We start from the raw sequence: 14,217 nt of genomic DNA on the forward strand, positions 1-14,217 counted from the left end.
TCTCTGGATCTTACTTTCCTCATCTATAAAATGGGATTAATAATCCCAGCCTTACAAGTTGTCTTGTGGAACAAATGAAATACAGTGCACTAGTGCATCTTCTTGTAGTGTGGTGTGAATAAACTTGGCTTCAAAGGGAAATCAGACTTGGTCTGATGGGGTTTTTCTCCACTTTGATCTGATTTTTAAACTCAAGTTTAAGTGCTTTTCATTGTTAATTATGGGCTTTAAGAGCTAAACATCTTATTTATGAAATTCCTCGGGCTGGGAAAAAACAAAGCAAAACAAAATAAAACAAAAAGTAAGCAAAATAAGAAGAGGTATATTTTACTATGAAAAGAAATGGGGCAATTAACATTGACAATTCTTACCTCAAGAACTTCAATATCTGAATTGACGAGTGAGATTTTGTGTGGATTGGGCAGAGGAAATCCTTGCTGCAATTTTGCTAAAATATAGAACAAGATGTAAAATAATTGGGCATGGGCATGGAAGATTTAGTAAACCTTTTAGTAAGAGACTAACAAGAAACTTTTTGATAATTTATCTTTCCATTCTTCCTGGTTCTGTGTCTTCATTCTCTCTGATATGTCCCTAGCATTTCCCTGAAAGAATGGTTAATTAATCTGTGCTTAATAAAAATGCACCTGCAACTATGGGCATTTGGATGGCAGAAAAATGCTGGCAACTTGTCCAATTTGTATTTTGAAGATACCTTAACTAGTGGGTCCTGAGAATATTTTGATCTCCAGTACAAAGCATATTTTAACCAAGCCAAACTCAAGATCCTACAGTTTGTGAACAATTGCAGTGTAGGGAGAAGGCCTAGGATTGTCATTCATTAAAACTGTGTCTGTCCAGATGGTGGTCTTTGCATAAGAACCACAGAGACACCTTCTAAGGATCATCATCTCATTTCTGGTTGACCCGAAGGAGACTCTTGACTGCCTAAGGAGAGTGGTTTTAATCTCCTTAACTCAAACAGAGTTAGCTGTTCTTGCTGAGTCTGCAAGTAGAGTTGCTAACAAGTCCTGGACCTGGAATATCTAACTTCAAAACTGTATCGTTGTTGGTACAAACTCTGTCAATTCTGGTGTTGGCCTCGATTCATAAGAACACATTAGAAGTACAAGCTTCAGGATGGAAAAGTCCCAGACAATCACCAACACTTAGCCAATGTCAGTGTCACATTGTTTCCCAAGAATCCCTTACCATTGGCCAGTGGGAGGACTCCGAAGTGGAGAATGGAAGACAGAATATTCTCAAACCTGAAGACCTAAAATGAAAGGGGAAACTGAATCAGTTGCCGAATCAGGGCATTTTGAAAGCACCACACCTGGTTTGGACATGTACTCTCCCAGTCTTTATCAGGACTGAAAGCAATAATTAGCATCTCCCCATAGAGATACTCTAGCTTTCCAGACACTGAAAGCTATTTTGTGGGAAGCCATTTTACAGGGTTTCCTAATCTTTTTTCCTCTTTGAGGATGGACATTTTGGTTCCTCTCTACAGTAGATCGTGGTGACAACAAATGCAGAGGGACTACATGGTGGCAGCAAACATAACAGCTTAGATACTTATCAGGTAAGATAATCTTGAATGACTAATAGATATTCCAATTAGTAGTCTTCCATTAATTTATTGGGAACCCTGGCCACAGGAGTTTCCTTGTAATATATTATGCTCTATAGCTAATAGCACCACCAGAACATGTAATTTATCTTTAATAAACTATGGTAGTTGTATAATCTTAGCAAACTGCTGGTTCCTGGGAAGATTTAGGTATTAAAAACAAAGGCACTATGATGAACGTCAGTTCATTCAGTGAATATTTTTTAAGCATCCTGTATGCTTAGCAATAATAAGAACCTCTTTGAAGCTTAGCAAGGGTGGCTCTGAAGCAGGTGTCCTAGGTTTATCTCTTGTTTTTACCATTTTACTGTGTGATATTGGGAAACATCTCTCTGTGCCTCAATTTCCTCAACTGTAAAATGAAGATAATAGTACTAATCTCAGAGGGTTGTTATCAGGATTAAACAAGTTAATATTATGTAAAATGCCCAGTATATAGCATTGTCATTTTTCAGAGATGTCTACAAACGCTGCCAAATGCCCGTGGAGGGGGAAATTGACCCTCGTTGAGAACCAGCGCTCTAGAACATAAGCGTTGAGAACCAGCGCTCTAGAACATAAGCGTTGAGAACCAGCGCTCTAGAACATAAGCGTTGAGAACCAGCGCTCTAGAACATAAGCGTTGAGAACCAGCGCTCTAGAACATAAGCGTTGAGAACCAGCGCTCTAGAACATAAGCGTTGAGAACCAGCGCTCTAGAACATAAGCGTTGAGAACCAGCGCTCTAGAACATAAGCGTTGAGAACCAGCGCTCTAGAACATAAGCGTTGAGAACCAGCGCTCTAGAACATAAGCGTTGAGAACCAGCGCTCTAGAACATAAGCGTTGAGAACCAGCGCTCTAGAACATAAGCGTTGAGAACCAGCGCTCTAGAACATAAGCGTTGAGAACCAGCGCTCTAGAACATAAGCGACATGAGGGTAGGGGCACCAATTAGTGATCTGGCTGATCTTCCTGAAGCTTGGGGAGGGGGGTTTCCAAGTCGAATGTTGGGATGACCTCTTCCAGTCAGGAGGTCACCAGGCTAGACCCTCCAAAGAGTCACCTACACAACCTCCTAAAATTAGGCACCTTGACCTAATTTTAGGAGATGGGTAGATATCCTTTTAAGAGCAAACCTAATCGTAGTCTAATAATTATATAGAGCATCATCCTTTGGTAGTCTGAATCTTAAGTTTAACTCTAAAGGATTATTTTATCCAAAAAATGAAATGTCTGGGTTCTTCTCCCCAATATTACACAGTCTTAACAGTCTTTTGAGTTCTTTTGAAAGTCTTTTTGAATAGATAAAAGTAAATTGGAGAGTTTAATAGTTAACAGGCTTGGTGGATGAGTAGCTACATAAAGAATTTTAAAGTTAAAACCTACAATCAGAGGCAAAGAAAACAATCATCCAGCTACTATATAGGAAAATTCTCATTTTTCCCTGTACGGGGACTCTGAGAGCTCTGATTCCTACCTCAATATTGCTGCGTATGGACTCTGGCAAAGAGAGGCGGAATCTGAAAACAAAACAAAGCAACAAAAACCAATGGGAAAAAGTTAAAGGAGGGAAGACTTAAAAACAACCGTATCGGAAGAAAGAAACAAAAAGGAAAGGGAACTTTTTTTTTTCTTTAGTTCAATAAGCCGTTATTCAAAAAACTACACAAACTTTTAAGAACATAGTGTTCCAGTACATCTTTACCCCTATATTTGCTGCTTAAGAAGAAGAGCAGGGGTAACAGCTTGGATTTGTAACCAGGATGGGTTGCCCAAGTGCATTTGCTATATGCAACTTACTGTTGGCCACTTGGAATGCAGAACATTCTTAAGAAACAGTTTTTAGGTCTTCTTGCTCTGAACTCAACCATATAACTTCCCCGAGTCAGGCCGGTCCCTTATTAATAAATATGACAATGATGGTGGTAGTGCCACTGCAGGACATGGACTATTCTAGGAGCTTTGTAAACATTCAAAAATGTAATATTCATAATGACCCTGTAAGAAATGCTACTATTACTGTCCCTTTGGCAGACAAGAAAACTGATTATCAGAGACGGAAAGTAAATTTCCCAAGTCACAGAGTCAGCAATTGATAGGTGCAGGTGACAAATCTCACTCTATTTGACTCTTAAGTTCTATGCTCTGTCTAGGCCACACCCCTCTGAAGGAGGTATTACATGTATAATTTTTTTAGCGGCTCAGTCAGAACACATAAGGGAAACGTTAGCTGTGATGGCTACCTGATATGAAAGGCAGTACAGTATAATTGTTAAAGAATAGGGACTCTGTAGAATGCCAGAGTTTGAATCCCATGTCTGCCTCTTACTACATAGAATTACTTACTCTCTCTGGATCTTAAGTTTTCTCATCTACAAAATATGAATAAGAATGGTACCTACCTTATAGGACTATAGTGAAGATTGAATGAAATAATGCACATAAAATGCCTAGAACTGTGCCTAGCATATCCTTAGCACTCGATCAATGCTGTTATTATAACTAGGAGAAATGCTAACAGTTAGGCCAACACATAATGCCCTTGATATTCTTTGTCAAATACAGAACCTTTGCTATAGGTCCCATTAGCAGGGAGTCCCTCACCTCCCCAACACAGCCTGTCCTGATGCTTGATATTTTGTAATTTTCATGATAAAGCTAAAGGCCAACATTGCCTCTTTCCCCATTTTTCCAAGGACCGATCCACAGGTAGTCCTCCCAACATACACGCTTGATGTTCAATGAAATAGTAATAGTAATATGAAGCCGTAGTAATCAATAGCAATAGTAATGTGAAACAATAGTAATCAATAGCAATAGTAATATGGAACAATAGTAATCAATAGAATTGTACTATGGAGCAATAGTAATCCACAGGGAGGATTCCTTCATTTTACACATGGGAAAACTGAGGTCCAAAGAGGGGAATATTAATGGCAGATTTGGGACTGGAACACAGATCTCTTGATGCCACCCCCAAGCTCCCTTCCATTATACGATGTTGACTCATCTTGTTTTCCCTATTTAGCTTCCTATGGCTCACTTTTGCCCAGGTCTAGAGTCTTGCTTCTGCATCATCCCTCCAGTGGAACTCCCTGTCTTCAGTCTTGATTCTCTCCATCCATCTTCCACACCATCCCCAGAGTGAGCTACATTTACACGCATGTCTGACGAGGACGTTCTTCTGCTCAATATTCTTTCCTGGTTATGATAAAGTCCTAGTGATTCATACAGCACAGGAGGCTTTCTGTATCCTGACTCCCAGCTGCCTCTCTGTTCTCATCTTTCATTCTCTACCTTGAATTTTTTTTTTAAGGTTAGCAATCATTTAATGTATTAACATTTTCACTTATAAACATACAGTTTGCATATACAAGGAAAAATAGGTTCTGAGGACACAACAGAATACTAGAGACAGGCAAGCAATCAGAAAAAAAGATCAACCTAGGGGGACAAAAGGGAACTGCATCCCATGCTGGTGTCCACATAAACTTGGGAAGCAGAAAGATAGATCACACAGTATCACAATTAATGCAGAAAATAAATGTGGGTCATTTTGTCTCAATGACAGGAACTTCTCCCATGATCCAGATCTTGGGTCCCGGTCTGGCCCGTTTCATGAATGATGATCTGAAACACAATCACGGGTCTCTCCCTTCTCTTTACATCTAAGACCCTGAAGTTAACTCAAGGAATTAAAAGAACAGAGCTAAGAAACAAGCAGACTGGCATGTGTGCAATGTCAAAGGCCAACTAGTTAAAAGTACACATGGAAGTAAAATACTGACTAAACCTGAACAAGTTCCTTCCAACTCACCTAACTTCTTGATTTAGGATTACCTAAGTGTTGGCATCTATGAGAGTTGGGGCCAGGGAAATGAAGTATCTCAGCCCATCTTTATACCGAGCATGCATTTCCTCTCAGGATCAAGTCACTAGTGACATTGAACTTCCAGACTCAACTATAGTTGCCCAGTGGGGCTGGCCCCACTGGGGACAGGGACTGGAGATGCGGGGGAATACGTGTGCCCAAGCTTCAGTCCATAGCTCTCCCCCTTCTGACAGAGGGAAGCCAGGGGAACACAGGGAGACCATCTGCTTCAAGGGCATTTCACTGACATAACTCAGTATCTGTGGTTCCAGTAACTCCAAGTTCAAAATTAATACCCTGATGTAACATTAAAAACTGAGTTTAGTGTTTTGTAAGTAAAGCATACAGCTCAAATAATGATTACCATCTGAACAAAACCATTCTTATTACATACGATGTAAAATAACTAAAGTAACATTTTTAACCATCAAAACCAGTGTTGTCACGCATCACGTCTGGCAAATTTCCACCATGTCAAACATCCAAAGAGATGACAGCCAAGTATACTTCTTTTCAGCTGGAAACAGACTCTCCAGAGTCAACAAGTGCAACAGAATTGACTAGGAAAACAGACCTGTGGTCACCACAAAGTTCATTTGGCATCTGGTTTCGTACGGAGATAGATCTATTTAAGTCTGCCTTAGAGGTGGAGTGCGTTGATCAGTGGAACAAAAGACTATGTATGTAACTGGCCACATAGAATACAAACAGAATTTGTGCTACTAGGAGTGTATTTTATGGAAAATAGGGCCACACGGAATACAGGGGCAGAGACCTTCAATGTGCTAAACTGCCTTTGTAAAAGCACATTTTTTAAAGCATGCAGGACAGAAAACTGGAATAATTGAAGTTTTAAAATTTACATAAATAAAGAAATAAGAAATAACAGAAACGCACGACTCTCAGTTTTCCAGAGCTTCACACATAGTTGGGGCTCAAATTAAATGGTTTAAGCTTCTCTGTAACATTTGAGTCAAGAATAAAAACAAGGCCGGTGTCCTGATCAGGTGGAGTAATACCTTGAGCAGGTTATTCATGTCCTTAGGCCGCAATCCCCATCTGTAACCTGAGTCTCCCCAACCATGCCACCCATGGGGGCTGCACGCACCCCAGTGCTTGGGGACAGCCACAGAGCCCCAGTCCTGCACAGGACAGGAAACGGGCTCTTTAACAGCCTTCAGAAGGGTGGAAAAGAGGATCCTCAGTGCAGCCCAGTCCCCTGAAACAGCACTGTAACTATGGCTCTCATTCCACTTTCCTCACCATTCTCTTAATATTACTTTCTCAACAAGTAGAAAAATAAGCTATAAGTAGGCTGAAGTAGCAATAAAAATAGTCAAAGTAAACACTAAAAACATGTTGCCTCTGAATAAAGCAAATCTACCTCCACATACTTGTTTGTAATTGTTTTGCCTTGTTCGAGTTTTAAATGATAAAGCCCTAAAACGCTGAGACTCAAGTCTACTCCTAATTTGAGATGTTTTCCAAGGATCGCTACCAAAAACAAACTAGTAAAAATAAAATGAAAAGGCATCATTTTAAAGGGGGGGATCTGCCACCCCGCCCATCATCCTGAGCAGTCAGCTTTGCAGAGCCCCAGAGGCTGTGGGCATATCACACTGCTGCCTCAGGAAGGTTCCAGCCTACAACTCCTGAAGTAACGTGCAGCCAGTTCTGGTCTGAGGTTTCAAAGTCTGGCATTAAAACAAAACAGCTGCAGTTCTTCTTGCCCTAATCACTCACTCACTCATACATCACCATGTTACTAGTGTACTACTAAAATAAACTATCCCTTAAGCACTAAGGCCTAACTCTAAAAGGAAAATGGCCTTTCCAAACAGGTGTGTTCAAATAAGGTATTCTGAGAGTGCCATAAAAAACTCCTAGAATGAGCCAGTGCCCCCACGTTTTAGCTGAACGGCAGTCCAAAGCCTTCTCTGTGGTATTTATATGGATTAGTTATAAGTATGATGTCACTACTTTCAAAAGAACTACTAAAACTATTATTAAAAGCATTTATAACAAACAGAAATGCCCTGCAAAGTATATTATTGCACGCAGGGTATCAGAAGCTATGCACATCCAGGTTCCAAGGACTCTAGGAGACCCAGAACAGAGACCCTAAGGCCATGCCTGTGGCTGCTGCAGCCAGCATGCCCAGCGCCAGGTCACTGTCATTGTCTCAATACCGCTCATGAACGATGACTTGGTTGGCAGGCTGCCGTCCATAAAGTCCTGCATATGGGTACTGATAGGGTACAGCATAAGCCTGCCTGTTTGCAGCATAGAAAACTTGAGCTCCTGGCAGGTATGCACCACTGTATGGACCATAGCCATCTGCATCAGGGGTTAGTGCAGCATAGGCGGTGTAAGGAGGTGGGGAGGAAGCCAGGGCAGTCTCATCATGCGTGACTTCTGAGCCAACATGAGCTGTGTTTGTCCTGGAATCCTGAAGTGTAAATTTCCAGGCCAAGCAATCATCTGTGCTTTCTGCACAAAGACTGATGGTTTTCCCGTCTCGGCAAACAATCTGCAGCAGTCTTTTGCCTTCCCATCTGGAGGCTGAATATCCTGACATTCATGTCCCATGCGGATGTTGATGCAGTCCACTGGCACGTGCATCTTATCCTCTACACTCTGCCGAGTTTGGTCATCATAATAGGTCAGGTGACCATCTGACCACAGGTCAAACCCATTCTCCTTCCAGCGCTTCAAAATAGTGCTCTGTCTCAGCAACCATCCACTCTTCACAAACGCTGTCTTCTCACCTGCAAAGCCTCTGGCCACAGCCGTGCACCGAAGCAGGGCGGGAGCGCAAGGTCACTGCCAGGCTCCTCAGCTCCGACTGCCTCACGCCCTCTACCTTGAACTTTATACTCAGTAACTCCGAACTGCTTAGCGCTATGCTGTCTTTTTCATCAGGTACTATATACCTGAGTTTGAAGTATATTGGCTTCAAAACACATACCAAAAAATCCTGAAAAATTAAAATTAATAAATGTCTACAAGTAACATTATGGCCGCTAGTCACGTTAACTCAACCCGACTCATAGTTAAATATAAATTATATTTACTGTGGAATGCATTTGAATATGTGCAATATATTTTGGGATGGAGTCTCCAAAAATTAGAGTGGGTAAGGCCATAAAGACCCTAAAACGACCTTGAGGTGTTTCCTTGCATATTCCATGATATTTCTGGCCTCCATGCTTTTTGCTCATGTGGCCCCCTCTTTCTAGAATTGCCCTTCTCCTTTCTCTTTGGCTGGTTAACTCCTTTTACTTGCTTAAGATTTAACTCAGGTGTGACCTCTTCCGGGAATCTTTCTGTTATTTCATTTAAGGAGCAGATATTCACAGAAGAGGTAAGTTTGCTTATTATCAGCCAATATCATGTTAGCATGAATTAGCTTTTGAGATTTATTCAAAGTGACAGCTAGGAGTAAAAACCAGAAAGACTGTTAATTCTGACAAGGATCAGAAATGGTATCAGAGGCACCGTGGCTCAAATTGATCTTAGTGGAAAGTGAGGACCAGAATCATTGGGGCATCTTTGAAGGAAGTAAGCTGAGCAGTTGAACAAACATTGGCAGGCACTGCTGGGGAAATGTGGGTGCCTCCCCCTGGTCACCCGTCACCCTGCCTCTTACAATGGGCAATCTAGAGCAATTTAGAAATTAGGTCTGCATAAAATGGAACACACTTCTGAGTTTCCTTTCTTTTCTTTCATCACAACCCTAAGCCATGATTGGTTATCTTAGGACCACCTGAGCTTCCCGCAAACCAACTATCCTTTCCTACTAGGGCCGTATGATTTTTATCTATTTACTAGTCTCTAGGCATATTTACTAGGTTAGTTTACTAAGAGACAAGTCTAACTGCAGAGAAACAGGTGGAGCAAAGAGCAAACTCTTCCCGTCCAGGTTCTGAAAAACACACAAGCTCAACTCAGACCACTAGGTGGCGAACAACTTCACTCCTTTGACATTTTATCCTTCACCTGGCACCTAACCTGTTACTTAAAGCCCTGCTACTAGCAGCTAATTTTTATTACAGAACCACAGAGTAGCTGAGGAGAAAGGGAGCTCAAATATGTCTACCTTGCAGGCATATAAAAGTGTAGTTTATTTTTAAAGCTTTGGAGAAGGTTTACTGCTCTGATTGAAAACCAGAGCTAAAGTGCAAACTTTTAAGCATGGCAAAAAGCCCTTCATAATCTGAGTCAATATAGCAACTATGACATAATGAAGGCCAAGTGGACCAAATCACAGGCATTCACAATGCCATTCCTCCAACCCTGTGGCCATGGCAGACATTGAAAATCAATCCTTGCACTCAATCCCCTATAATGATTGCTTATCTCTTTGCCCTATGACTATAAACTCCTTGTGGGTTGAGATACAGTCTTAATTCCCTCTGTATTCGTGGGACTGAGTACAGAGCATGGCACACTTAGTGCTTAGTGTTCATTCGTTCACTCATTGATTCTTCCAGCAGATATCTATTGAATACCCAGTATACAGCAGCTCTGGGACAGGTACCAGAGATACAAGTGTGAGAAAAACCAAACACACTCACTGCTCCATGTAGCTTACAGCCTAGTGGGAAGGCAGACATTAACCAAATAACTGCACTGATGAACGTTTAACTACAGGTTAGATCAATAGTCTGAAGGAAAGAAATACGTTCATTTGCTCATTGAGGCAAATGACTAAGGAATCTAACTTGGTGGATGCAGGAAGGTTTCCAAGAAAGGGCTGTGTCCTTGAACTGACATATGAAGGATGAGCAGAATTAAAAAGGCAAAATGGGGAAGGAAGAGTGGGGGGCTCTGGGCAGAGGGCAAAGGCCCAGTGGAGGGAACAGAGAGTTACGGAGAGAGCACAGTGAGACGATGCTAGACAGACAGACAGTGGTTGACCAGGCTGGGTTTCTCAGATTATGTTGGAATTTTGATGTTTACCCGAAAAGGAATCTGTGGCAGGTTTGTAAGAAGGGGGAGGAGGTCAGTGTTTTGTAAAGATCACTCTGGCTGCAGTATGGAGAAAAGACTGGCAGGCTGAAGAGGTTCCCAGGTCCTTCTTCTATGCTTGGTAATGTGCTAGGCAATGTGAAGAATTTTATTTATATCTATATTTATGAGGGATGGGGAGAAACTTTCTGTACAGGAAGAAGTTAGAGAACAATACAAAGCAGCCTGTATTCAGGTGTGCTTTTGTGGGCTTACACATTACTTGTTGCAGGAATTCTGAGAAGGTGTGAAAAGGTGATGAGACCAGCGAGGGTTGTGTGTGTGTGTAATACGAGGGGGAGAGCGGAAATAAATTGCCCTTTGAGAGAAGCACTCTGTATACTACCATGTACAGGCACCCTACCTTGTCCATTAGCATGTGGCACATATATACAATGGAATATGACTCAGCCATATAAAGGAATGAAATTGGGTCATTTGTAGAGATGTGGATGGACCTAGAGACTGTCATACAGAGTGAAGTAAGTCAGAAAGAGAAAAACAGATGTCGTATATTAACACATATATGTGAAATCTAGAAAAATGGCATAGATGATATTATTTGCAAAGCAGAAATAGAGACAAAGATATAGAGAAGAAAGTATAGATACCAAGGGGGAAGGGGGTGGGTGGGATGAACTGGGAGATTGGGATTGACATATATACACTACTGATACCATGTATAAAATAGATAACTAATGAGAACCTACTGTATAGCACAGGAAACTCTACACAGTGCTCTGTGGTGACCTAAATGGGAAGGAAATCCAAAAAAGAGGGGATATATGTATACGTATAGCTGATTCACTTTGCTGTACAGTAGAAACTAACACAACATTGTAAACCAACTATACTCCAATAAAAATTAATTTAAAAAAATCTGAGTGTTATCCTCACCAGGCTGTGGACCTGGAAGGTAGAAACCATTGTTCTTCTCTCAACTCTTTGTATCAGGAACAGTGCAGAGCACGTAATAGGTGCTCAATAAATTCTCATTGAATGGATGTATGGATAAACAAGCAGATAAAGGATGGGTGGGAAAGTATCTATTAGAATTGAGGTCACCTTGAGGGTGAAGCACCTAAAGCAAAATGTTCATTTAGGGAGTTATGGGAGGTTAGACTGGCTGTCTGGAAAGGTAGGACCAGACATTGAAGAGCTTGAAAACCCTAGGCTGTAGATTTAATCCAATGATGAAAAGTTTTGAGGGGAGGAATGTGTTGAGCCCACTCCAGAATTAAAGGACCCTCTTTATGAGGCAGAGTTCCCCAGTATTTTAACTCCATTGCCTTCTGCAGTCTAGAAATTCCCTAAGTGAGTCTGGGAGAAAGGTAAGAAGTCATTCGGGGTTCCACCTCCGATAGGGGCTCCCCACTGTGGCCTTCCTCTACCCTGGCTTCAACAGTAGTTCAGAGGGAGGATGGAGATGGAGATCAGCCCAGTTGCCAAGACTGAGCTCTGCTGGCCTGTCCAAGCACCATTCCAACAGAAACTGAATCCATTCTTCCCAGACTTGTTTCCCTTTCTATTTCTCACCAGATGGCTCACGCTGGGAAATGTTTATCTGCCCAGCTGTGAGAAATGGAGTTGGGTGGTGATACTATCTGCTTGTAGTCAGCTATATTTGCACTCTGATGGTGTTGCATGGGAGGGGTTGCAGGGCAGGTAGGTAGGTGTGTGTGTGTGTGTGTGTGTGTGTGTGGTAGTGGGGTGGGGTGCAGTTTGGGAGTATCCAAATCCTCAATCATGGGAATGTAAAAAAAAAGTGTTCCAAGCTCTAAATGGTTGAACAATAATGTGCATTTGATTGCCCTGAGCTTTGCATGCGATTAAGAAAAAGGGTTAGAATTAAGTCATGTGTATGAAGACCATCAAAAGGAAAGTGTTGTTTAATTTGGTCCCTGAATTAGTCTCAAAAATGTCTACATGGACATTTGGATTGAAGTTACCTCCAAATAGACCAACCTGGATTGGAGTTACCTCCAAACAGAACTGTTTGGAACAAAAGCCTCAAATATACAAAGAGCTGTAAGAATCTGGTTTATGGGCCACTCCACAGCTTTTAAGACCCTCCTGACTTGTCATGTCTCTTGGGACCAATTTCTCCCTCTTACTTGGCCAAACTTTGATACTAGAATAAGGAAAGAGAATAAAGTACTACTAGTAGCAGTAACGGATGTTTCTTGAGCACTGATTATGGGCTGGGCGCTGTGCTTTTCATACATTCTCATCTCTACCAATACAACATTCTACACAGGGGCTCTGTTTTGCTGAGGAGGAAAGTTAACTTGTGCAAGGTCACTCAGCTAGCAAATGGCTGAGGTAGAATTCAAAATGAGACATGCTTGACTCCAGAGCCTGTGCTTTTAATTGGACATACACAAAAAGGTCAAGTTTATTAGTAGTACTTCCAGCTTTCTCTTTCTTTATTCTTTCCTTCACTCAGTTCCTTAACGCAATGAAAAAAGGGCTGTGTGCTTTTTCCATTTCAGGACACACAATGCCAGTGTCTTCTCTTTTTTCTATCAATACTTAACATTGAGAAAGGACATCTGTTTCACTTTAACCTGACTCCATGCTTCTAGTTTTCTCCTCTAGGCAAAGGTATTTCTTTTATAAATTGTAGGTCTAAGTCTCATTTTCTAAGACTTAGCTATTCACCACATCAAAGGCAGTACAATGTAGTAAGTAAACAAACACTCATGGCGTTGAAGACTCACTCAGGTTCAAGTTCTAGCTCTGCCATTCAATAGCTCTGAGACTTGCATAAAAAATTACTAATAAATAGAAAGCTCAGTTCAATAGAGTCTGGAGACCAGCAGGGGGAGTTCTCACACCCTGTGACGACAGCAGAGCCCAACAGGAAGAAGGAAGCCTCCTCTTGTTTCCTGGCAAGGACTTAGCTAAAGAAAAGCCATGGACTCTCTGTTTACTACAGCCCTCCCAACTTCCTTTTCCCTCTATAAAAGGGTTCTCCTTCCCTTGCCACGTGGGGACTTGCACAGGGCTCACCATGGTTATAGACCCCAAAATGCAGTTCTCTGCTCATCCCGAATACGTACATCTTCGCTGGGGAGAGATATCCGGCAGTCCATTTATTTTGGTCAACACTTGAGTAAGTTATTTGACCTCTATAAGCTGGAAAATGGGGATGATAAGCTACCTCCAGGATTATTCATTCAATCTACAGACACTTATGGAGCGCTGTGCCGGATCCTGGAGATACAGGGTTGTGAGGTTTAAATAAAGTAATCTATGTGTGGTGCTTGGTACAGGACCAGCAGATAGTAAAGGCTCAATGATAAAGTGTATTTATAAATGGTAGAACAAAAGGCACTTTCTCTAATAGCCATCACTGGACAGGAGACAGGGGAGTGAGGTGTTTTCTGAATAGAGCTCTTGGAATGATCTTGTATAATTGAGTCCTTCCTTCCCCTGGCTGAGGCCAGTCCCCATAATTTTAGATAATAGCCATAGCCATCATTTTTTTTAACACTTAACATGCACTTTACACGTATTAACTTATGTACTCCTCACAACAACTCCCTGAAGTAGGTTTTATTGTATCATTTTATAGAGGAGAAAATGTAGGCCCAGAGAGATTAAGAAACTTGCCTGAGATCCCACAGCTAATGATCCGGGCTGGGACCTGAACCAGCTAGTCTGATTCCAAAGCCCATGATCTCCCCACCTCTCTAAACTCACCACCCTGGATTCGCCT

At 41.7% G+C, this 14,217-nt stretch overlaps 1 protein-coding gene and 1 pseudogene across 4 annotated transcripts in view; both read right to left on the reverse strand.

The window, feature by feature from the left end:
* The window catches only part of BPIFC (BPI fold containing family C), a 54,790-nt gene that overhangs the window by 1,090 nt on the left and 39,483 nt on the right, over window positions 1–14,217 (reverse strand). For 3 of the 4 annotated variants that reach the window (XM_067697873.1, XM_067697872.1, XM_067697874.1), the window contains 3 exons: window positions 3,093–3,135; window positions 1,213–1,276; window positions 372–448 (listed from right to left, as the gene is read on the reverse strand). In XM_067697873.1, coding sequence (XP_067553974.1) covers window positions 372–448; window positions 1,213–1,276; window positions 3,093–3,135 — 184 coding nt within the window. The remainder of the gene's footprint in view (window positions 1–371; window positions 449–1,212; window positions 1,277–3,092; window positions 3,136–14,217) is intronic. The other variant, XM_067697875.1, reaches the window with a different exon arrangement.
* On the reverse strand, window positions 7,447–9,448 carry LOC137202391 (pleckstrin homology domain-containing family B member 2-like; annotated as a pseudogene).

This window comes from Pseudorca crassidens, chromosome 11 (assembly GCF_039906515.1).
Source record: "Pseudorca crassidens isolate mPseCra1 chromosome 11, mPseCra1.hap1, whole genome shotgun sequence".
NCBI classification, from domain to species: Eukaryota; Metazoa; Chordata; class Mammalia; order Artiodactyla; family Delphinidae; genus Pseudorca; species Pseudorca crassidens.